Source organism: Grampus griseus, assembly GCF_964374135.1.
Source record: "Grampus griseus genome assembly, chromosome: 20".
NCBI lineage: Eukaryota > Metazoa > Chordata > Mammalia > Artiodactyla > Delphinidae > Grampus > Grampus griseus.
The window spans coordinates 24,083,469-24,107,921 of NC_139014.1; the positions used below are offsets into that span (position 1 = coordinate 24,083,469).

The 24,453-nt window shown below is 56.1% G+C and overlaps 1 protein-coding gene across 1 annotated transcript in view; it reads left to right on the forward strand.

Moving 5' to 3' along the window:
• Positions 1-928: 928 nt before the first annotated feature.
• Positions 929-24,453, forward strand: part of ITGA3 (integrin subunit alpha 3) — a 29,581-nt gene continuing 6,056 nt past the window's right edge. The window contains exons 1-23 of the mRNA XM_082678822.1: positions 929-1,552; positions 8,811-8,938; positions 9,240-9,319; positions 11,435-11,684; positions 13,197-13,283; positions 13,645-13,852; positions 14,311-14,507; positions 16,171-16,259; positions 16,386-16,522; positions 16,690-16,776; positions 17,715-17,782; positions 17,857-17,993; positions 18,590-18,739; positions 18,831-18,928; positions 19,227-19,374; positions 19,650-19,724; positions 20,335-20,414; positions 20,524-20,601; positions 21,659-21,761; positions 21,868-22,050; positions 22,231-22,353; positions 23,093-23,206; positions 24,164-24,262. Of these exons, the coding sequence (XP_082534948.1) occupies positions 1,347-1,552; positions 8,811-8,938; positions 9,240-9,319; positions 11,435-11,684; positions 13,197-13,283; positions 13,645-13,852; positions 14,311-14,507; positions 16,171-16,259; positions 16,386-16,522; positions 16,690-16,776; positions 17,715-17,782; positions 17,857-17,993; positions 18,590-18,739; positions 18,831-18,928; positions 19,227-19,374; positions 19,650-19,724; positions 20,335-20,414; positions 20,524-20,601; positions 21,659-21,761; positions 21,868-22,050; positions 22,231-22,353; positions 23,093-23,206; positions 24,164-24,262 (2,925 nt within the window). The 5' untranslated portion in view covers positions 929-1,346. The remainder of the gene's footprint in view (positions 1,553-8,810; positions 8,939-9,239; positions 9,320-11,434; positions 11,685-13,196; positions 13,284-13,644; positions 13,853-14,310; positions 14,508-16,170; positions 16,260-16,385; positions 16,523-16,689; positions 16,777-17,714; positions 17,783-17,856; positions 17,994-18,589; positions 18,740-18,830; positions 18,929-19,226; positions 19,375-19,649; positions 19,725-20,334; positions 20,415-20,523; positions 20,602-21,658; positions 21,762-21,867; positions 22,051-22,230; positions 22,354-23,092; positions 23,207-24,163; positions 24,263-24,453) is intronic.

Consider the following 24,453-nt stretch of genomic DNA (forward strand, 5'->3'; position numbering starts at 1 on the left):
CCAGGCCTTTGGGCCTCGCCCACCTAACTCCTCCACCTTGGCGCCACCCACTACACACCAGTGGGGGCTGGAGTCCCCTGCCGTCTCCAAACGCTCGGTTGGAGCCTGCGTGGTTGGAGGGGGCCTTTGGAATTCTGCTGGGCTGGGCCCTGAAGGCAAGGGTGGATGAGAAATGGGTCCAGTCTGGGCCCAGCTCCCTGGCCACGCAGACACTCTAAAGAGAAGGGACTTCTTTCCACATCTACCAGACATCCATGATACAAAATAGATATCAGAAGGAGCAGCCCTTTGGGGAAAACGCTGTCTTGTTGCTAATTACAGTTAGCGATGCTTGGTTATTACCAATGCTAAATATCTGTCTGATTTTGTTGAGCGACCATTCCCAGCTCGGATCAGGGTGGGTGGGAGCGAGTGGGCAAAAGAAAGAAATCTTGACAAGGACGGTGAAGAGCTGCGTACGAGGAAGAACGCCCAGAGACCGCTAACCTTCTCTCAGGGGCTCACAGCGCGGCGGAGGCGAGGGCATTCCAGCCAGTGGCTTGCGGATGTCGGCTCCCAGATGCGCCAACGCCGGGGCTCTCCAGCCGGACCCACAGAGGTGGCCGCGTCCGGAACGGCCTTTCCAGCGGCTGTAGCCTCCGCAGCAAAGCAGCGGGACAAATCCCACCCCCCGGCCCCGCCCGTCCAATCCATCTTGCTCGGGAGGCGACGCTTCTCGGGAGAAACAAGGGGCGGGGAGGGGTAATCCAAGCCTTCGGGGGCTCCGGACAGGTGTTTGGGGGAGAGGGCGGAGCCGGGTTAGGGAGGATGGAGAGGGAGGGGCGGTGCTGCCCCTTTAAGAGGAGGCGGCCGAGCCGGGACCTTTTCTCTTTCCCCGGAAGGAAAGCCTAGCCCCGGCTGGGCGCGCAAGGTGGGGAGGTGCGGGGCTGGGCGTGGAGAGGCGGGGCGCGCGCGGTGGGACCCCTCCTTCCCGTCCTCCTTGCTGTCGACAGGTCTGCCTGCCCAGATCCGCTGCCGAGCCCGGATCGGAGGCGACAGTGCGGCCAAGTGGGCGCGGCCGGCACGAGTTGGGGGGCAGGGTGCCCGGGGCAGGGGGGCGGTGACCCGGGACAGTGCAGGCGGGAGAACAGACCCGCGGACCTCAGAGGGGAATCTGAGAGCTCAGACCGTGAGCGGACGTGAAACTGGCCAGGGCTGGGGGCCAGAAATTGATCAGCGCTTCGGGGCTCAATTAAGCGGACGCCAGAGTGTTCTCCGGTGGCGCGGGGGATCAGGTGAACAGGTCCTCACTCCCAGCTCCACGCCCTCACGCGCTCTCGCCCGGGCCCCGGCTCCCGTCCGCAGCCATGGGCCCCGGCCCCAGCCGCGCCGCCCGCGTCCTACGCCCGATGTTCTGCGCGCTCGCCTTGATGGTGGCCGCCAGCGACCGCGTCGCCTCCGCCTTCAACCTGGACACCCGATTCCTGGTGGTGAAGGAGGCCGGGAACCCGGGCAGCCTCTTCGGCTACTCGGTCGCCCTCCATCGGCAGACGGAGCGGCAGCAGCGTTACCTGTAAGTGAAACTGGCCGGGGTGGGATGGGAGAGTGTGTGAACAGGGTGCGGATCCCGAGTGGAGTCCAAGCCCTGGGCCAGCTGGCTTCCAGGCTCGCAGGCCTCCAGCTCTGGGGATAGACGATTAAGGGAGCGGGGACCTAGGCAGCCCTTCTGCTGCCGAGGCTTGGCGGGAAGTAAAGGGATTGGGTGTGGGATGGGGGCAGTAATTATTGGCAAGTGCTGACCCGGCCAGAACCTGTCTAGACTCAGCCCCTCAGGCCTTTAAACCTCTCTTGAGAGTAGAAGTGGGGTCCCCGTTTCCTGACCCCCCTCCCATTCAGTGAACTGGGTGCTTAGTATACCGAATGCCTCTTCTCTCCAGGGCTGGGAACTGGGGAAAACTGCAAGATAAACACCTTTCCCTTTTCCTGGGAAGAACCTACGGGGACATGCATTTAAGCCCGCCCCCACCTCGCACATAGTCTGCGGCCCCGCCAGCCACACCCTCTGCAGAACCACACTGAAGGGCCTTCTCAAATGCTTGGCGGTTGGAAAGTGAAGTGATGGGCGAGTCTGGGCGTTTGGAGCTGTCCAGGCGCTCCTTCTGACCCCTTGAGGATGCAGAAGTAGAAGTGAGAGGAGCTGCTGTCCCAACTCCTGCTTGGTCTTCTGCAACCTGCCCCCACCCCCAGCAGTGATGCCCTCCCACCAGACGTCCTCCTCGCATTCCATGGATTCATGTTGAATCTTCAACCCTGAGTGTGTTTGTTTTGGTCTCAGGAGGGAAATAGTGTTTTTCTCTTTCTTCTGTTCTCCTTCCCCAACAGCTGCAAGGAGGAGAAAGAGCTAGGCAGAGGGGAGAGAGGGGAAGGAGCGCATCCAGCTGCTTGTGTTGCCACCCCCGCCCCCCTTAGTCATGCCCAGTGGGGCATGTCCAAGTTTGAGAAGTTTCTCTGCATGGGCTCAGCGTGCTGAGGTTGGCAGTTAGGGGAAGAGGCCGCTGGGGAAGGTGAGGCTGCCACGGGAGGGAAGGTTGTTAGGACGGGACAGGCAGGCCCTCTTTGGGCAGTAGCCCTTCTGGTTGACCTCCCGAGATGTCAAACCCTGCTGAGCAAGAGGACATGGTCGGATAAAGGGTGTGTTGAAGCCTTTCTCAACTCTGGCTGGAACCTGCAGAAACTTGAGGAAGTTGCAATGTCCAAAGTTCAGACTGCCCCAGCCTTGTTCCCTGCCCTCCTGGTCCAGCCCCTGCCCAGGCCACCTACCTACTTGGCCTCAATTCCATCTAGCTTCTGCAGAGGCTAGGGCCACCACACCCTTCCCAGCCTGGCCCCAGCAGCTGCGGTCTGGCCTTAGCCACTCTTCCATCTTTTGGAGACCCTAAGTGATCATCAGCACACGTTTCTATGTTGGTGCTCTTTCTGCCCCAGCCCAGAAAAAGATTTTCCGATTTTCAGTGCTGAATCTGCATGATATGAGGCAATGGAGTGTAAAGAGAATATCAGAAAAGCAAGGGTAAATAATGCAAAGCTGGAGTAAATCATAGATTCTGTAATCACACACACACCCCCTTTTTTTTTCGCTGTGTGACCTTAAGCAGGATATTTCTCTTCTCTGGGCCAGTTTTCCCCAAGGAGAGGTTGGGTCTGGATCTATGTACTCCTTCCTGCCTCTGTTGGCAACTTGGCACTGTGGAGAAAGAAGAGGCTCCCGAGTCCCATTGCCAGTTTCCTGTCTTGAATCTGTCACTAATACCTGAGTCTTAATTATCTTACACGTCAGGGGGAGGGGAGCCACATGCCTTCTTCATGGGGTGATGGTGGGCTTTTAATGAGATAATTTGTGTAAAATGCTCTGCATCTGCCTTCTTCGCCCAGGGGCAGCTGAGGGCTCTTGTGCTGAAGCTGGGACCTGGATGCGCCCTCACTAACCAAGGACCTCACCCAAGAGGGCTGAGCAGAGGGGTCCCACTTTTCTTCCTGGGCAGCTAGAGATGGCATTAGGCCTGCCAGGAGCCTGGAAGTTTCTAAAACTAATGAATCTCGGAGAGGCAGGTAGTCTAGATAGCGTTCTGGGGGACTCACTTGGGTATCCTCAGACTTTTCCAGGGGTGGTTCTGCATCTTGGGTCATCTCCTCATCTCACTGAATTCTGCCCCGTGACCCTTTGGGAGAATCAGCTGGGCCAGCTGGGCTGAGCTACAGCCAGCTGTATAGCCAGATGTAAACAGCTGCCTGAGTGCACAGCCCAGGGCATCCAGCAAGTCAAGTGGCGGTTTTGTTAGCTTCAAAGTCCCTTTGGAAAAGGGGGAGGGTTCATGATCCTGAGCGAAGTCTTAGCCTGAAGTTCACTGAAGGTTTTCAGGAGATGCAGGGATCCTGGAAAGTGTGTGCAAAATCTTGCGTGTGTGTGCCTTGTTCTGGGGCCTGGAGGAGGGGAGAGCATAGCTTTCGTTATGTTCTCAAAGATGGCCTTATTCCAGGAATGGTTAAAAACCCAGGTGTGTCTTTGTTCCCCATCACCTTCATCTCTAGACTGAGGTTCCATGCCCACAACATCGGAGGCTTACACCTTCATCTCTAGACTGAGGTTCCATGCCCACAACATCGGAGGCTTACTGCAACCCCAGTCCCAATTTTGCAGCCTCTGGAGTGAGGGGTCAGGAGCAGGACAGGGAGCCAAGGTTCTCTGGGCTTCTTGGTGAGATACGTGAGGACCCCTGGGTGAGCAGAGGGACTATTCCTCGGGGAGATGGTCACTGACCTCCCCCCCTTCCCCCAGCACCTGTTCTGTCATTCCCTCCTGGGAATCCAGGTGTCCTGGTCCGGCCTGACCTTGTGGGCTATGGGACATACCTCTGGGGCTCTTGCCTGGAAATGAGGGTGTCTGGGATGCCTGGGGCGGGGGTGGCTGCAGCTCCTGGAAGATGAGGTCATACCTGAGGTAGGCAGGAACTAGGCTTACTTGCTCTCCTAAAACATGTTTCCCTGGGCAGGGTAGGCACCTGGCAGCCTCCAAGGCTCGTGCCAGAGGAAATGGGCATAGCCGCTGTGGCTGCAAGCAGAAGGCGGGGATGCGTAGTGTCCTTTTTCTCTGGCTGTCTCCAATGACCAGGCCAAGCCAGAGAGCTTAAAACTGGGCAGGAGGTAAGGGAAGCCTGATCTTGTAGAAAATGAAGTGAAAGGGGCTTGGTCAGAACTAAACAAAGAAGGAAGAGGTTGGCGGTAACAGCAAGGGAGATTGAGGTTAAATGACATGAAGAATGCCCTAAGGGATCAATGTGGAAAAATACTAAGGAGCCAGGGAAAGGGAGAAGAAATGAGAAAAACAGCCTTGTTCTTTATTGTTGGAGGCTTGAGCAAGGCCTCTTTCTCCTGTCCTCTCTCATTCTCTCTCTTTCTCCGGCTTGTTGCTCTGATTCTAGGGCTGCGTCACCAGAGGGGAAAGGGAGCTGGGGGGCAGCGTAGGGAGAAGTAAGGCGGGGATTGAGAGGACTGCACTTTCAGCGACCGTAGGAGAAGCCTCTGGGGACATGGCTAACTCAGTCAGGGGGATTGGCACAGAGCTGGGATCCAGGCATCTGAGAGCTGCCCCCAACCCACCCCAGGGCTCAGAGCTGGAGTGGGCCCCCTCCCCAACTGGCTTCCTGGCCTAAGGAGTAAGGCATGGGGGCCCGCTGGACCCTCATTGTTAACTGAAGTCTTTCCACTGGGGCTACCCCAGTGCCTTCCTGAGGTGAGGAGTCTGGGAAGTTGAATTCTACAGGCCGTTTCTCTGAGCATCACCCCACCCCAGTATCCCTCAGGGAGCCTTCTTCTCTGGGGTGAGCCAGCCTGGTGCCCTGACACCCCTGGGCCCCATTCCCCTGCCTCCTCTGATTCCACTGCTTTCTACCTGGCTGTTCATTAGCTTTGAGCTGCCCCAGGAAGAGTGATGGGGCAGGAGTGAGAAAGTGCTTCTCCAGAACTTGGGGCTCAGGGGCCTCCACAAAGGCCAGGAGGGGCTGTCTGGCCGGAGCCTAAGGATAGGGTGAAGAGGCAGCTGTTTGAAAGCCCTTGCGAGGTCATTTTATTCATCCCCCTACCTCCTGGAAAGTCACCTGCTCCCACCCAGCCCAGCCTGACTCCAGGAAGGAGGCGGTCCCGTCTCCTTTCCTCCTTGCTCCCAGAGCTGGGCACAGTCTCCCACGTAGCATCCCACTTCTGGCTGCTGCTGGGAGGGTGACCTCAGTGGTGGTTTCAGAGGGATCAGCTTCTCGACTCTTTGATCTGGACCAGATCCAACAGCAGGAGCAATGTGCTCATTTGCATAGTAACTTACATTCATTTACATACCAGTAAGAGCTTTCCCACCCTCTGGATTTTCCCACACCTGACTGTGGCTGGAGGAAGCTGGACCCGGCCCTCTGTGCACCCTCCTTCCCCCATCTACTCCCAGTCCTCTGGCCGTAGACCCATTGGATCCTGGGCTGGGAGCCAGAGGGCCTTAAAGGGCCTCTAAGCAGGCCAAGTAGGAGCTAAAAATACTCCAGGGAGGTGGGAGGTGCTCTCTGTGGAATCTCTGAGGAGGGAGGGGCCTGGGATGCGGGGGGGTGCTGGGATTAGGACCCTGCCCCACCGCCCATCAATGGGCACAAGGCTGGTGCGGGGTGAGAGTGGAGAGGGTATAGGTGGTAAGGGGATTTATGTCAATCCAATTGCTATTCATGCCCAGCTCTGCCTGCTCTGTACCACAGGAGGCAAAGAGGCGGGGACCCTCAGGCCACTCCCTCTAAGATGAGGGAGCTGGGAGGGCATGGCCACCCTGTTCCTCAGCCACCTCCCACCCTGACAACTTGGGCCCAGAGAGCTGTAGGCACGGCAACACTTCCCTTGCATGGCTCGCCCTGGAATGCAACCTGGGCTCTCCAGGGACCCCTTGCCCACTGAGGCCTGGACCCACCCCTTCAAGGTCATTGTAGCCAACCCCCAGCTGCCACCTCCAGCCAAATCTGGGCTCCCACCGTCGAATGACTAGCTGCCAGTGCCCCACCCCAACCTGACTGACTGCCTTAGGCCGTGGATCCTCTGCCCCATCTGAACACCTGAACTAGTCTGCTCTGTGCCTGTGCTTCAGGTCCCCTAACCCAGTGGGGCAGAAATTCCTGGGTCCCCGGAGCAAGGCCTGGGGGTGTGCTAGGGCCAGTCCTGGTACCACAAGAAAGCAGAACGACAGTGCTCACGTTGGCCTTGGCTTCATAGTCGGGAGGCCCTTTCGAAGAATGAACCCACTTTTTCCCCCAACAACCCTGGAGGGTGGTGGGACAGCTGCTGTCCCATTTTACAGATGAGGCACTCACAGCTCAGAGAGGGAAAAGAAATTGTCCCTTGAGGCAGAACAGACCTAGAACCAGGCCCTTCAGCTCCAAGGCTGAGATATTCCTTTCCCACAGGCAGCAGCTCCCCTCTCGCACCTGTCAGGCTGTGGGCGGATGCCCATGGGTGGTCAGGCAGTGGACTCGCTAGGCACCCCACCCAGCCCAGACAGAGGGTGACTAACAGGGCCTGGCTGCCACACTGGCCCCCTGCCAGCCTTCCTGCCGGAGCTCCCAGCCCTGCTCTGCTTAGAGAAGCTCTACCCCTGCCCCCAGGAACCCTTCCCCAGGGTGAGGTCTGAGCTGAGAGGTGAGGTGCAGGCAGAGTCCCCTTCCCGGCACCCCCAGGCAGCGCATTCCTGACACCCAGTGGGCCGAGGCACCCAGGCCCTGGCATGCCCGGGCCCTGCCCTGCCCGCTCCCGGCAGCCCTCACTCTCAGGTCCCAGGCAGGAGCTGCAGGCAGGGCTGTTGCTCTGCACGCGCAGACTCTGGCAGGGGGCCTGGCGCCCAGGTTCTGAGCTGGGCGCCTCAGGTGACAGCACTGCTGGGGCCGGATGGAGGGGTACCTACCTAGGAGGTGCCTGCCACCCAGGAGGCTGGGTCCAGCAGGACTGACGAGGTGGTCTTGGCAGAACGTCCAGAGACTGCAGACAGATGATGCTGGGAGAGCAAGGGGGTGGTAGAGCTGGGTTCTCAAACTGTGGTGTGAATATTTGGGGTGCATGTTAAATAAGCAGGTTCCAGGGCTCCACCCCCAGATTCAGTCCAGGTTGTCTGTGATGGGCTGAGGAATCTGCCTTTTTAACAAATATCGCAGGGATTTTTGATTCTGGTGGTCCAAGAACTGTCTTTTGAGATGATATTTCAAAGCTGATCACCGCCTTCCTCTCCTCTAGTCACCTCTCTGGTATGGGAAGGGCTGCTAGAGCCCTAAGAACCTTGCAGAGACTTGCAGTTGGTGTCCCTAAAGAGGGGTTCCAGGCAGGCTGGGGACAAGGTGATTTTTAGTCCTCACGCATCCCTATTCTCATGCCCAGCAGCAAGAACTCTGCCCCGGGGCCACACTGTCCAAAGTGTCAGGTACCCAGCTCCCCTGCCACCACCCCTGTACCTCATATGTCTGTCTCAACAGGGGTGGGGGGGGACAGTAGACATCGCCCAGGTCACATAAGGGCCCTGCTGACCTCAGCTCACCCAGCTCCGGTTTAGGGTCAGTTGTCCTTTCCTGCCCACATTCTTCAGTGCCCGCCCCCGGATCTAAGTCCTCAGATGTGGCTCAAAGAGGTAGGACCAGGACTCCCCCAGCCTTGCTCTCTTCCCCTCTGGCTTCATCTCAGAGGCCAAGCATTCCTTCCCAAACCCAGATCTGATTATGTCACTCAGATGCCAAAACAGTTCTTCCAAAACCGAGATCTGGCCATGTCGCTCCCTTGCTTGAAATCCCTCCGTGGCTGCCCTTCCCACCCTGCCTCTTGTCCCTCCCCGTGTTTCTGGCCTCCAGCTGTACCGAGGGCCTTGCAGGTCCCTGAGTCACTCTCTTGCTCATGCTTCCCGGCTCTTGCACAGGCCAGACCTTGGCCTACAGAGCCCCTCCTCCCCTTCTTCACCTGGTAAGCCCTGGTCATCAGACTCAGGCCAGGGTCCCCTCTTCTGTGGGCCTCCCTGATTGCCCCCCACGCAGAGTCTGGGCTGGTTTGCTCCCTGCTTTCCTCTCATGAGGCACTGACCACAGGTGTCTGTCTCCTTGCCTGGCTTCCCCTACCCTGGGCACTCCTCGAGGGCAGGGGCGGGGAGCCATTCATCTCCCGACGGCAGAGCCTGGCACAGAGCGGATGCCCGGCCCACGCACATTCAGCAGTGAGTTGTTTGAAGCGGGCTTTGGGGACTATGGGCCCGGGTCTACCTACCTTCTTGCCCCCAGGCTCCTGGCTGGCGCCCCCCGGGACCTTGCTGTGCCTGATGGCTATACCAACCAGACCGGTGCTGTGTACCTGTGCCCACTCACTGCCCACAAGAACGACTGTGAACGGATGGACATTGCAGAGAAAAGTGAGCAGGGGGACAGGAGCCTGGTGGAGGGCGTGGCACAGAGAGGATGACTGGAAGAGACAGAAGGCTCACCCGGGTAGCTTCCAGTCCCTTCTTGTCCGGCTGGGAAGAGGGAGTCCTAGAGTGGGACCAGATGGGATTTGTGGAGCTCGGACTATGATGGGCTGGAGAAGGCGGGGAAGGAGGGCTGCCCTGCTGGAGTGGAAGGTCCGGGAGAGACCAACCCCTGCCCCCTGGGTGCTCTTGATGCTGGGAGGGTGGGGTGAGGTGCCCTGGCTCATGACCCCTCCCATGCCCACAGGTGACCCTGACCATCACATTATTGAGGACATGTGGCTCGGGGTGACTGTGGCCAGCCAGGGCCCTGCGGGCAGAGTCCTGGTAAGTGGGCACTCGCCGTCGGTGTCCCCCTCCAACCCTCTCCTTCGTCTCCCAGGAGCTTCGGAGGGAGGCAGAGGGCAGGAGAAGGGTCCGTTGTGCATGAGCTGGTGCCTTGCAAATGTCCATTTCTGTGGCTGTACGTCTCCACGGCATGTGTGTCCCTTCATCCTGCACTTGTAGCAGGGGCTGGGGGTAGGGAGGGTGTCTGGCACTCTCCAAGGGCCAGCCTGGGTCCTGTCTGAAGCACCCACTGCCCGCCCCCACGGGGGGGGGGTGTTCACCCTCCGTAGGAATGAGCTGAGGGAACTGTGAGATGGAAAGGGCAGAGAGGGCCTCAGGCAGTGCGGCCTGGGCGCGCTCCTTCCGGGGAGGCCGGCTGGTGGAAGAGGCACAGCCCTGCTGCCCCAGCTCACCCGGCTGGGCTTTGGGGGCCCCCTCCCTGCTGTCAGCTGTCACCTCCTCAATTTCTGAGTCCCAGATAGACAATTTATTTTTCATCTTTAAATTCATGTAACATTTACATACAGTGAATGTACAAATTTTGTTTCAGTTGCGTTTTGACAACTGAACTGCGTTTATACAACTGTGTAACCAACACCCACTAAAGAAATAGCATATTTACATCATTCCAGAAAGCCCACTCCTTTCCAGTCAACCGTCACCCCCATAGCCGTCACCTTGGGATCACGTTGTGATTTCTGTCACCTTTGAACACTGTCATAAGCTCTGGGTTTGACCAGTTCACTGAAACACCCTTTCTAGTCTTTTGTTAAGGATGGTGTGGGTCCAGGTTTCCACTTAAGTCAGTTCTAGATCCTGGGTCCTTCAGCAGTTTTCTGCTCACCCATCCATTCATTCAGTCCGTTTTTGGTGAGCACGTCCTGTGTGCCCTGCACTGAGCCCACACTACAAACCTTGTAGTTACCCGGGACAGGCTCAGGCCAGTACGAGCATGGGTTTGGCTCACAGCTGGACGGGGACACAGACGGCGAGCAAACAAGAACTAGGCCTGGTTCTGGGTTTCCCCTGGCCCCTGGCTGTTTTTGCAAATACCCTATTCTGATGGAGCACCTCCCATGTGCAGGGAGAAGCTTCAAGAGAGGCAGCACAGCCTGACACTTAGGAGCTCAGACCCCGGAGCCCCGACAGCCTTCGTTTGAACATCCCCTGCCTCTCTCTAGATGTGAGATCTTAAGCAGGTTTCTCAGTTCTCTGTGCCTCAGTTTCCTTATCTAAAATGGGGAAGATAATTATCCCTACTCCATAGGGCTGGTAGGAGGCTTAAAAGAATGAATATGTGAAGAGCTCAGACTTGTGTCTGGCATACGGTCAGCACTCAGTGAGTGTCAGCCGCTGCTGCTGTGGTTGTTGTTATTCTAATACTGACCTTTCATTAAGAGGGCGAGGCCATCAGGGGACAGCAGAGATGCAAATTCCTAACCTGCTCTGTGTCTAGCTCCTTTTATTTATTTATTTTTTATTATTATTATTTTTTTAAATTTTATTTATTTATTTTTTACTTATTTATTTATGGCTGTGTTGGGTCATCGTTTCTGTGCGTGGGCTTTCTCTAGTTGCGGCGAGCGGGGACCACTCTTCATCGCGGTGTGCGGGCCTCTCACTGTCGCGGCCTCTCGTTGCGGAGCACAGGCTCCAGACGCGCAGGCTCAGTAGTTGTGGCTCACGGGCCCAGTTGCTCCGCGGCATGTGGGATCTTCCCAGACCAGGGCTCGAACCTGTGTCCCCCGCATTGGCAGGCAGATTCTCAACCACTGCGCCACCAGGGAAGCCCTGTGTCTAGCTCCTTTTAGACCCAAGGGCCTGAACCCCACATTCTCTCATCCTTTTCCCTTTTCGTTTTGCCAAGATCCCTCAGCCACTCTCAACTCCAGTACCTTCTGGCCTTCCAGAAGTGTTCTCAGCCTTCAGAGCAGGTTTTTGAATTCTGGAAAGGCAATGCAGGTCCAAGCACCACTGTGGGAAGAAAGAAAAGCTGGGAGACCTCTTTCCACTCCCCTCCTGCAAAGCCAGAGGCGCACAGGGCTGTGGAGACACTGCTCCTGAGTCCATGCCGCGGGCTCAGCTGTGTGCGTTGGGGGGGGCTGGGGTCCCCAGGTCTGTGCCCACCGCTACACCCAGGTGTTGTGGTCGGGGTCGGAGGACCAGCGGCGCATGGTGGGCAAGTGCTATGTGAGGGGCAACGACCTGGAGCTGGACCCCAGTGACGACTGGCAGACCTACCACAACGAGATGTGCAACAGCAACACCGACTACCTGGAGACCGGCATGTGTCAGCTGGGCGCCAGCGGCGGCTTCACCCAAAACACTGTGTACTTTGGCGCTCCTGGTGCCTACAACTGGAAAGGTGGGGACCGTGGGGGGAGGGAAGGGGGCAGAGGCCACCACCCCGTTAGGCCCGAGGGCAGCCTGCCAGAGCCTCCACACGAGAGGGCAGAGGAGAGCATTCGTTTGCCAACACCAGCAGCTACCTCGACCTCTGCTATTTTAAAGTGCTTACTAGGTACCAGAGGCTTTACACCTATTCTCTGAATTAATCTTAAAATACGAGTATTATTATACTCATTTTACAGAAAACTGAGCCTCAGGGAGGTGAAGTAAATCAACAGTAAGTTCTGAAACCTGTATTGGATGCAGGCCTATCTGACTCCAGGTTAACCATTTAAAAACTTAAAAAATAAAGCACGTTCCTGGTACAACTACTAAATGGTACAGTAAAGTAAAGAGGAAAAGTGCCCTTCTTCTCCCCCGTCTTCCTTGTCCCATTTCCCAGTGTATGCTGCTAAGTGTCTTGTGGCTCCTTCCAGACTTATTTTAGAATGTATAGGCATCTTAACACACACACACACACACAATCACATTAAACATACTGTTCTGCTACTTCCTTTTCACACATCGATAAACTGTGGGCATCTTTTCATGTCCGTACATACAGGGCAGTCTTTTGGGAGGGCCGCAGAGATTTCCTTGTATCCAAAGTCATGCTTGTATCTGCCACACCACCTACTGCCTCTCAGGAGTCTGACGGCTCACACCCCCTCCACCTGCCTCTCTCCACCACATAGGCTGTAGCAACAGTGGCCGCTTTTCCCTTACTGCACCTACTATTGCAGAATCAACAGGCAGAGGGAGCCCAGAATCTTGTTTTGCTTTTTTTCATCGCAGTATAGTCGACATACAATATTTTGTTAGTTTCAGGTGTACAACATAGTGGTTCAGCATTTAAATACATTATAAGGTGATCACCCCTATAAGTGAAGAAACAATCTGTCCCCATACAAAGTGATTACGTTATTATTGACTATATTTCTTATGCTCCATGTTACATCCCAATGATTTATTTATTTCGTCCTCTTGACCCACAGGTAGCACAGGGCGTAGTCACCGCTCTGGGCTTGCCCGAGGCCGAGGCCTCTGCTCGCTCTGCTAGTCTTACCTCCCACCCCTTGCTCCTGTAGACTCTTGGCAGGGCCACAGGTACTCTCCAGCAGCAGCCCTGGGGAGCAGGGTAGGGGTAGGCAGCCCGAGTCTGGGGCAGGATTACGAGGAGATAATGGTGTGGAGTCTGGCTTCGGTGTCTAGGGTGAGGGAAATGTCATCTACTATCTGGGTGCCTGGATGACTGGATTCCAGCTGGACAACTAGCTCTCCATCCCTGAGCCTCACTTTTCTCATCTGCAAAATGGGGGTCATCGTTCTACCTCACAGAATTGTTAAAATAAAGAGGAAGTGATTTGCAAATGGCGAAGTACTCACAAATAAAAGGGGTTATTATTATCCTTATCTGGAGGTGGGGGGCCTGGACATAGTGGAGGAAAGGAGTCGTGACTTATACTCCCCCCCTCAAATCCTTGTGAAGGAAACAGCTACATGATTCAGCGGAAGGACTGGGATTTATCCGAATATAGTTACAAGGACCCAGCGGACCAAGGCAACCTCTACATTGGTGAGTCCTGTGGTGGTGGCCCTTTGGGTGGAGAGGAGGAAAGGGGCTCAGTGGCCCTCTCACCTTCAGTGTCTGGTGGAAGAGTGAGGCCAGGGTGCAGTGCGACTAGTGGCATTTAATTCAGCGAGCACGCAGTTATTGAGCACCACCTATATGCCCCCAAGATGCAGAGTCATGACCCTCATGGAGCTCACGGTCCAGTGTGCAGGCAGGACTGGGGGCTGGGCATCCAAGGTCCACCTTCTTGCCCAACTTAGAATAGAGGAACAGAAGATAATGGGGGGATATTGGGAGGTGGGTCCAGAGTAGAAGGGGACAAAACTTACTGGAGCCTTGATTGACCACCTTCCCCGCTTCCCAGGCTACACGATGCAGGTGGGCAGTGCCGTCCTGCACCCTACGAGCACCACCATTGTGACAGGTGCCCCTCGGCACCAACATGTGGGCGCTGTCTTTTTGCTGAGCCAGGAGGCGGGTGGAGACCTGCGGAGGAGGCAGGTGCTGGAGGGCAGGCAGGTGGGCGCCTATTTTGGCAGCGCCATTGCCCTGGCAGACCTGAACAATGATGGGTGAGAATCCAGGGACGTTTCTCTGGGGCTGGGATTATGGTGAGGGGGGCGGGCTTGCCCAAAGCAGGGCAGAGAAATGGAGGTTTGCAGTTGTGCATTTCTTTGCATGCTGTTTGCAGGGATTGGCTAGTCAATTTTGCATGTTGATCTGCAATCAGACTTTATGGGATTCTGGGTATTTGCATGTCAGTTTCATGAGACTTGCATCTCCTCGTCTGTGCCTGTCATCTGTATGGCTCTAGTGGATGTGGGCTGTTTGGGTGTGACCTGTGTCTACATGGCTTCTCCACAACGTGTGTTTTCTATTAGACGGGTCACAGTGACGCTTCCTTGTCCTTCCCACGACCTATGGCCAGAGGCGCCATTTGTAGAGTCACGTGCCCTGCCTGGCACAGTTGTGTCTGCTAAATAAGAGTTACGCTGCATGTCCCATCTCCACCTTCTTCTCTCCTGTGCAGGTGGCAGGACCTCCTGGTGGGTGCCCCCTATTACTTTGAGCGGAAAGAGGAGGTAGGGGGTGCTATTTATGTCTTCATGAACCAGGCAGGCACCTCCTTCCCGGCCCACCCCTCCCTCCTTCTTCACGGCCCCAGTCGCTCTGCCTTTGGCTTCTCCGTGGCAAGCATCGGTGACATCAACCAGGATGGATTCCAGGGTATGAGCCAGCACTCCTGCCCCAGCATCCACTGACTGAGAGCCAGCTGCATACCAGGCTTGACAGGGTCCGAAGAGAAGACAGGCTGGGGCCCAGGTCTGGGGAGCTCACAGCAGTGCTGGAGAGACAGCGTGCAAAGGGAGCCCCCACAGAGGCGAGCTTGGTAGACCTCCTGGAGGAGTGGACGTACCACTGGGCATCAAAGGCTGGGCTGAGTGTGCACAGTGGAGGGAAGAGAAGGGGCACAACGTGAGTGTGGTCCACTTGCCTGATGTGCTCAAATCTAGTAGGTGTGGGTTGTTCGCATCAGAGATGAGGCTGGAGAGGTAGTGTAGGGGTGGGGTGGACGCTTTGAAAGCCAGGCAGAAAAACTAGGGCTTTATATTCGGGTTATGGCAGAGCGGTGTCCAAAAAGATCTGGGGGCAGGGATTTGATATGATAGCTTGGTACCTTGCAAGATGATTCTGGAGGGAGATGTGAGATGGATGGATGCGGGGAGCAAGGCTGGGGGTGTTAAGATCAAGAATATAGTATATCAGGTGTGGGACGTTAAGCGCTGGGACAAGGTAGACGTCCCAGATATAGGGGATGCCATTAGTGCTCTGCAGGACTTGGGGACCAATCAGACCTGGTGTATCAAGGAGAGGGACAAATCAAGGGGTCGAGCCTGGTTGCCACGGGAGCACCTGGCGTATCTGTAAATCATTTCTCTGACAACCTCAACTTCCCAGAACATACCTGAGAACCAAAAGGAAGGCAGAGGCGCCGCTAAAGAGACAAAACAGGTGCTAGAAAGTCTAGTTAATGAAGCCCAAGCACTTACTGATACAAGAGTTGCCCAGTTGTCACTCAGGACCTACTTCCTTTTCCTTTTCTAACAAGCTTGGCTTTCTGGTTACCTAGACCTTATCAGATCAAAAGCAGAAAACTAGAAAGTTTAAGAAGACAAAACGTTTTGGATTTATTTGTGCAAATAATGGTTAGAATTTAAAAGCCTGGCCATTTTAACAAGTAAAGCTCACTAGAGTGTTGTGATTAAAATCCCAGCCCCCACACAGAGACAGACGTGGGCTTAGAGCCTCTTCTCTACTCCTTAGCTGTGTGACTTTGGGTTTCCTGAGCCTTTTTTCTCATCTATGAAGTGGGGACGGTAGTACCTACTGCCAAGAGAAAAAACAAAACAAAGTAGTACCTACTGCCAGTACTCTTGTGAGGACTGGATGACATGAGTGCTTGATAACTACCTGGCAAAGTCACCAACGGATAACACCTGCTTTTGTGGCCCTGCTGGTAAATGTCATTAGAAGGACCAGGTGTCTGGAGGGGCGGTTGGTGGGGAGAAGGAAGGCACTGCAATGAGGGAAAACAAACAACAGCCAGTGGTCAGAAATCTGGGGTTTAGGCCTGCTGGACACATTAACTTGCTGTGTGACTTTGGGTAAGTCACTTCCCTCTTCTGGGCCTAATTTCCCTCATATAAAAGAGGGTGCCCAGTGGTCCCAGTTTTAATCCTGAGCCACAGAGCTCTGTTTCCTGATGCTCTGAGCACTGTCTTGACAGGGAGGTCAATGCCATGCTGGGCTCTGTGGCCTGGAGCACAGGGTTGGGGAACTGTGGGGCCCATAGTACACGGGGTGACCCTGTACTGTATCTCTTCTCCAGACGTTGCCGTGGGAGCCCCTTTCGAGGGCTTGGGCAAAGTGTACATCTACCACGGCAGCTCCAGGGGGCTCCTCAGACAGCCCCAGCAGGTATGGATGGACAGGGACGGAGGGGCCCTTCCTCCTTTCCCTCATCCACCCCTCCCTATTCCCCCTGAGCCCCACTCCCTGGAGCCTACCCCAGAGCCTGTCCTCACCACTTCCCTCTGCCTCCAGGTAATAGACGGAGAGAAGCTGGGACTGCCTGGCTTGGCCACCTTCGGCTACTCCCTGAGTGGGCAGATGGATGTGGATGAGAACCTCTACCCAGACCTGCTGGTGGGGAGCCTGTCAGACCACATCGTGCTGCTGCGGTGAGCCAGGGCGACAGTGGATGGGGGCCTTTCTCTCCTCCATCCCTGTCTGCATGGAGCCCCAGCTCGGTCCACCTTCAGCATCATGTCCGTGCAAACCTGAGCCCCGACCCCAGCCTGGCCTGGGACAGGCCAGAGGCATTGATGTCTGTGGGTTTTCCATGCAGGGCCCGGCCTGTCATCAACATCCTCCACAGAACCTTGGTGGCCAGGCCATCTGTACTGGACCCTGCACTCTGCACAGCCAGCTCCTGGTGAGACCCTCAGGCCCCACTCTGCCCACCCATTCCTCCTGATGTATGGGAAGGCTCTCCCAAAACCCTCCCCTGGCAACTCCTGATATCCCACCATTAAAGGGCTGATTCTTGGGTAAGCATGGCCCTCCCTACCCAACCTCATTAAAAAGCAAAATTCCTTGCAGGAGGTAATGGGTGAATTGGGGGTGGGGGCAATAGGGCACGGTGGTTGAGAGTGGGAGCTCTGACTGCCTGGTTCAAATTCCAGCTATGGCCATTGCAGTGGTGGGGATGGGCTCTGGGGGGTGAGATCCTGGAAGGGGAGGGAAGAGAAAGACAGGTGATGGGATGTGGGGAAGGAGAGAGAACCACCTTGAGCAAATTAATCTCTCTGAATCTCAGATTCCTTGCCTATAAAACAAAGTTAATAACCGATTCACAGGGCTGCTGTGATAATCAAATGAGATAATATACAAATAGCCCTTAGCATGGCTCTCTCTAAACCCTGAGTGCTCAAAAAATGTTAGTTGCTAAGATGGTTACAGTAATGATGGTGATGACCCCAAGGTCTGTGTGTGAATGAGGGTACTGGATCAGAAGGCAGGGGGAGACAGGGCAGGGGAGTGGGGGGCGGGGTGGGGAGGGAGATCTGGACTGGGGATCCTGCCCAAGACTGGGCTGGGCCAACAACTGACTAATGACTTCAGGCAACTCCTGCTCTCAGGGCCTCCGTTTCCCCATTGGTGCCCTCTAACCCTGTTTTCTATGGCTCTGATGAGAGTGGGGAGGGAAGGGGCCAGGGACACCCCAGCCCAACCCTGTGGACTCCCCAGTTCTGTCCCTGCCTTTTCCCTGAAGGGCCCTGTTCCGCCTTGCCCAGGAAAGGGGGTGAAAGCCAGGGCCTGGATATCTGGGTCCCACTGTGACCAGACCCTCCTCCATGTCCCCCTCAACAGTGTGCAGGTAGAGCTGTGCTTTGCTTACAACCAGAGTGCCGGGGACCCCAACTACAGGCGGAACATCAGTGAGTGCTGGGCTGCAGGGGGAGGGGGAGGGCATGCTCACCTGGTCACTTGCTGACCACACTGTGCACCGCAGCCCTGGCCTACACTTTGGAGGCCGACCGGGACCGCCGCCCGCCCCGGCTCCGCTTTGCACGCAGTCAGTCAGCTATCTTCCATGGCTTCTTCTCCATGCCCGAGATGCGCTGCCAGACGCTGGAGCTGCTCCTGATGGTGAGGGAGGGGCGAGGGGTGGCACGTGGGCTCCATGGCCCCAGGAAGAGGTAGCCAGAGTCCCCAAGGTCAAGGGTGAGGGAATGAGGTCTCCCCAGAGACAGAGGTGGCAGGTCGGCCTGGAAGACCATAGGTAAGTAGAGGGTACAGTGCACAGCACCCAGCCCATGGTAGAGGAGAGAGGAGACCCTTGGAGTACGGATGGGGGCCACAGTGAGGGGTGTGAAATTCTTGCCTCAGCTCACCTCTGGGGAAAAGGCATCCGTTAGTAGGGGCAGGCTCAGGCTCTCTCTGGGACATCAGGGTGAGAAGGAAGAACTCAACCTGGGAACCCCAGGGATGAAGGGAAGCTCAACCCTCCCCCCAGAGGGTTCCCTGGAGAGGAGGAGCCCCACCTTCTCACTTGTGGGTCAAGGTGGTACCAGTGGGGTCAATTTGGTGATCAGACGGGAGGGGGTTCAGCCTTACAGGGGGTTTTCAGGGTTGAGGCGGGGTGGGGGCCTTCAGCTCCTCCCTAGGGGTTTAGGATGGTGTGAGGATTCAACTTGGTTTGGAGGGCAGTGCAGAGCTGGGTTCAGCGCGCCTTCCTTTCCCAGGACAACGTCCGTGACAAACTCCGACCCATCATCATCTCCATGAACTACTCTTTACCTTTGCGGATGCCTGAGCGCCCCCGACTGGGGCTTCGGTCCCTGGACGCCTACCCGGTCCTCAACCAGGCGCAGGCTCTGGAGAACCACACGGAGGTGGGTGGGGCCGAAGGACAGGGACCCGGAGAGCTGTGGGGCCAGAGGGCGCTGTGAGTGGTGGGCCCTCCACGCCTCCGACCACCCCCAGGTCCAGTTCCAGAAGGAGTGCGGGCCGGACAACAAGTGCGACAGCAACTTGCAGATGCAGGCGGCCTTCGTGTCTGAGCTGGGGCAGCGGCTGAGCAGGTGCGCTCTGGACCGCGGGGATTGGCCAAGGGTGGGGCGAACTTCACTGGCTTTGGGGAATTGAGGGGCGGGGCCCTATTGGTCTGGAAGAGGGGAGAGAACTGGTAAGATCTGAGGGGAGGTGTCTCAGAGAGAGGCGAATCGGAGAGGAGGGACCTTAATTAGCGGGGTGGGAGCTGTTCAGACTGGCCTTCCCTGGCCAGAAAAGGGGCTTTCTTCTGGGGGGCGGGGCCTAACAGGTCTGGGGCGGGCCCGGGGGCGGGGCTTTGGGCTCAGCCCGGGGCTCCTCCCCTCTCAGGCTCCCATACAGTAGAGACTTCCGAAAACTGCTGCTGAGCATCAACTTGACCAACACCCCAAGCCGGGAGCGGGCTGGGGAAGACGCCCACGAGGCGCTGCTCACCTTGGCGGTGCCTCCCGCCCTGCTGCTGTCCTCAGTGCGCCCCGTGAGTGCCTTCCGCCCCCTCGGAGCCCAATCACGGCTTCACCACGTATATGCATCCTTCATACATGTCATGTACATGTGTTGTCATTTGCCATGTGTTCCCCGCCCCCCCCCCAACTACTCTAGGCTGGGCTTCCTCAGGTGCCTGCAGCGTCTCTGCTGCTAGGGGAACACATGGGTTCTCAGGCCTCTAGGGCTTCAGGCCCTGTACCACAGGAGAGGGGCGGGACAAGCCCTAGTCTGACCACCCAGACCTGATTTGTCTTCTTTCTTCAGCCTGGAGCTTGCCAAGCCAACGAGACCATGACCATTGTTTGCGAGCTGGGGAACCCCTTCAAACGGAACCAGAGGGTGAGCGCCGACCACACCCTCCCAACCCTGTGGGTCCCAGGCTACTCCTCTGATGAGTTCCTTATCTTCACTCTGCCTGCCTGCTTCCCAGGCTTCCTTGAAGCAAAGAGCCAGAGTGGAGGAGGGGGGGATACAGTAGGGGGTGGGGAGAGACCCAGAGACAGAAAAATGGGGCCACTAGGGAGCTATGCGCAAAGCTAGAGCAGGTGGAGGTGAGGAAACCGATTTTGCTGAGCACCTACTATGTGCCAGGCCCTGACCCCAAGGCTGTGCTTCTTTTATATGATATAATTCTCACAACCTTCTGAGGAGGTAGATGCTGATTTACAGAAAGGAAACATGGGCTTACATAGTTTCAGTGATTGCTCAAGGTCATGTGGCTCAAAAGTAGCAGAGATATTACTAACAGAAGAGAATGGGAAAAGGGAAACAGAAGGGGCTAGGAAGGTGGAAAAGTGGAGACAGGTGGCAGTGGGAGACTGCACCCTGAATGGGAGGAGGAGGCCAGAGAACCAACTCCTTAGCGTAGCATTCAGCCCCTCGCTTCCCCATGGCATCACCCCTGCCTGGCCCCAAACGCCCCTCTCTGCCTCCCTCACCCTCATGGCAGATGGAGCTGCTCATTGCCTTCGAGGTCATTGGGGTGACCCTGCACACAAGGGAACTCCAGGCACAGCTGCAGCTCTCCACGTGAGTGACCTCGAGAAGCCAGGCTATGTCGGGGTTGAGATGTCCTGGGCCCCCCCACCCCAGCCTTAGCTGACACATTCCTCCCCTCCCCTCCCCATTCTTTCCCCAGGTCAAGTCACCAGGATGACCTGTGGCCCATAACCCTGACTCTGCTGGTGGACTACACACTCCAGGCCTCGCTCAGCATGTGGGTACCACTCCCCCCAACCCCAGCCTGCTGGGCCTGAGCTAGGGTCTCCCCTCCCTAAGGTGTCTCTCAAGCTCCTCTGAGACACCTCTCCTGGCTTGGTATCCTTAGGCCAAGACATAACAACATCACTATCATTATTGTTACTATTATTATTATTCTCCTTGCAAAGCAGGTAGCAGTGGAGGAATCAGAAACTCTGGGGCTAAGGTGTTGGTGTGGCCCTGCCATTTCATGAGAGCTTGTTGTGCTAAGGATTTTTTTTTTTTAAACATCTTTATTGGAGTATAATTGCTTTACAATGGTGTGTTAGTTTAGGCTTTATAACAAAGTGAATCAGCTATACATATACATATATCTCCATATCTTTTCCCTCTTGCGTCTCCCTCCCTCCCACCCTCCCTATCCCACCCCTCTAGGTGGACACAAAGCACAGAGCTGATCTCCCTGTGCTATGCGGCTGCTTCCCACTAGCTATCTATTTTACGTTTGGTAGTGTATATATGTCCATGCCACTCTCTCACTTTGTCCCAGCTTACCCTTCCCCCTCCTCGTGTCCTCAGGTCCATTCTCTAGTAGTTCTGTGTCTTTATTCCAGTCTTGCCCCTAGGTTCTTCATGACCATTTTTTTTAATTTTAAATTCCATATATATGTGTTAGCATACAGTAGTTGTTTTTCTCTTTCTGACTTACTTCCCTCTGTATGACAGACTCTAGGGGAAGCAACCTAAGTGTCCATCAACAGATGAATGGATAAAGAAGATGTGGCATGTATATACAATGCTAAGGATTTTATATACATCATCTCATTGTCTTCTCACAACAGCCCCATTATATAGTGACCCTGCTTAACAGATTAACCCCACTTTACAGATGAAGAAACTGAGGCTCAGAGAGGATAAATAACTTGTTTGAGGCCATACAGCTAGTAAATGCTAGAGCTGGGGTTTATCTCAGGTCTGCCTGATATCAGAGGAGTTGTAGTTAACCTTGGTGCCCCCGCCCCCGCAAGGGCCCCTCCCATCCCCTGTGACTCCAGCATCTTTCTTACCCCTAGGGTGAGTCACCGGCTACAAAGCTTCTTTGGGGGGACAGTGATGGGTGAGTCTGGCATGAAAACTGTGGAGGATGTGGGAAGCCCCCTCAAGTATGAGTTCCAGGTAAGGGGACCTCTGGGTCCAGGGTCTGAGGGTGTGAGGGTGGGGGTTGGTGAGATGGGGGTGGTTTTCCAGGAGACAGTAGCCATGACACCCCTTGTACCCGCAGGTGGGCCCAGTGGGGGAAGGGCTGGCAGCCCTTGGTGCCCTGATCCTGGGGCTGGAGTGGCCGTATGAAGTCAGCAATGGCAAGTGGTTGCTATACCCCACGGAGATCACGGTCCACGGCAATGGGTCCTGGCACTGCCGGCCACCTGGAGACCTTGTCAACCCTCTCAACCTCACTCTCTCTGTAAGGACACCAGGGGAAGCGTTCACTTGCATCTCATTTCCTTTGCAAGCTGCAGGGCAGAAAGGCCGGCGTCTTCCTCTCCCTCCCCTCCTGCATCTCTGGGGCCTGCCCCTCCACCTGCCCTTTCCTCCTCTCCTCACCTTTGATCCTCCCTCCAGCAAATCACCTTTTCCCCCTCAGGTTCCTGGGGACAGGCCGCCATCTCCACAACGCAGGCGGCGACAGCTGGACCCCGGGGGAGGCCAGGGCCCCCTGCCGGTCACTCTGGCTGCTGCCAAAAAAGCCAAGTCTGAGATCCAGCTGGTGAGTGACGGGGCAAGGTTGGAGGGGATTGAGCCCGCCCATCACAGGGTGGGTGGGCACCTGGGGGCACACGAAGCAAGGGAGACAGGTGCTACGCCCCAGGAGAACCCAGTCTGATGAGGTGATGTGGCCCCTGCCTTCAGGAGCCTCCAGTCGGGGGGGGGGACTCATCTTCTGCCCTCAGAGGGACCCCGCTGCCCTTGCCTTGTGTTGGGGAGCAGCCAGTACAGTGGACTGAAGGAAGCAATACTGATTCTGTTCCCAGGAGCCCCAACCTGTTGGGAGTGATATAGATGCTCAAAGCTTTGATCATTAGGGCTGGGAATGGGGAGAGGCAAGGTGAAGACAGGGTGCAGGGCGCCCTCTGTCAGAAGGGAGAGGGGAGCAGGCCTGGGCAGCAAGTTGAGGTCTAGCTGGGTGGAGAGGGAGAAGTGGCCTTCCAAGTAAAGGGAGCCGGCAGGAACAAAGCCTCAGCGTGGGAAGGCATTGGAAAGGTGGCATTTGGGATTGGGCCCCATTTACACGAACAAGGATCAGATTTCCCGTGCCCCCTGTCGCTGGCATCTATATATGCCTGGCCCAAAGAATGTGCCTTAAACACGTAAGTGCAGTGTGCATGAGTGAAGGGATTAGGGCAGGCCCCTTCAGGTCAGCCATGGGTGGGACAAAGCCAGGGGCGAAGCCTGAAGAATCTAGAGACCCAGACTGTCTCGTGTTCTGTGTTCCCTGCCCACCTCAGAGCTGTGGCAGTGACCACACCCGCTGTGTGTGGCTGGAGTGCCGGATTCCTGATGCCCCCGTCATCACCAACGTGACAGTGCAGGCACGAGTGTGGAACAGCACCTTCATCGAGGTCAGTGCTGGGGTCTGGAGGTCTCCACTGCCACCCCTCCGGGCAGGGAGAGCAACAGGAAGAGGATGAGGCCAGGGTGCATGTGTGTGCCCGAGTGTGTGTCAGTGACTGCCTGGAGATTGATACCTGCTGGGCTGTGCACCTGTTGCTGTGTGCTGTGTCAGTGTTAGTCTGTGCATCTGCGTGGGGGATATGACATAAGTTTGTCTCTAGCCAAGATGACCGTCTCTCACATGTTCATTATTCTGTCACGTGTCCATCGCTTTCCCACCTCCCTGCTTTAGTCCGTGCTGTTCCTTCCCCCGGGATGCCAGCTCGCCTCTGTTATCTCTGCATGTAAACTTCTGTTCAGGCTTCACAGTCTCCCTCAAGAGACCACCAGCGAGGTCTTTTCTGACTTTTCCAGCTGAAAATGACCTCTCCCCTCTGGACACGCACAGAACTTTCTCAGAAACCACGCGTGCCACTCACCATGCTCTGCTCTGGGTTGCAGTGCCAGCCATCTTGTGCCACCTAGACCAAACTTTTTCTGTAAATGACTAGATTAAACGTCTTTTCAGCTCTGTGGGCCACGTGCTCTCTGTTGCGACTACTCAATTCTGCACAGTAGCACGAAGCTGCCGCAGACAATACATAGATGAATGGGCGTGTCTATGTGCCAGAAATACTTTATTTACAAAAGCAGGTCATGGGCCAGATTTAGCCCACAGGCCGGACCTAGACGGTGACCTTCATTGTCTCTGCTGTCCCCAGCATCCAGCACAGGACCTGACGCACGGATGAATGAATGACGTGTGTTCGTGTGTGGAGGAGAGGCCTGGTGTCAGGTCCTTTTGGGTGCTGCTTAAGGATGGGGGGATGGTGTCCTGGGGGTTGTTGTTGACCCTGAGAGAGGGTCAGGAGAGAGGCTCAGAGGGGCTTCAGCTGCTTCTTTTGACCCATCCTTCCCCCCTCCAGGATTACAAAGACTTTGACCGAGTCAGGGTAGCCAGCTGGGCCACCCTGTTCCTCCGAACCAGCGTCCCCACCATCAACATGGAGAACAAGACGGTGCGGGTGAGTGACCGTGCTAGGAGACAGCAGTGCCTGGCCAGGGCATGGGAGAACAGGGCATCTTTCCAGAGCATGTTCGCACGCTTTAGCTATGTGGTCTCAATCTCGGCAGCATGTTGGAATCCTCTGGAGGACTTCTGGTGTCTGGACTACACCCCTGATCAATGAAATCTGAGTCTGTGGAGGTGGGACCC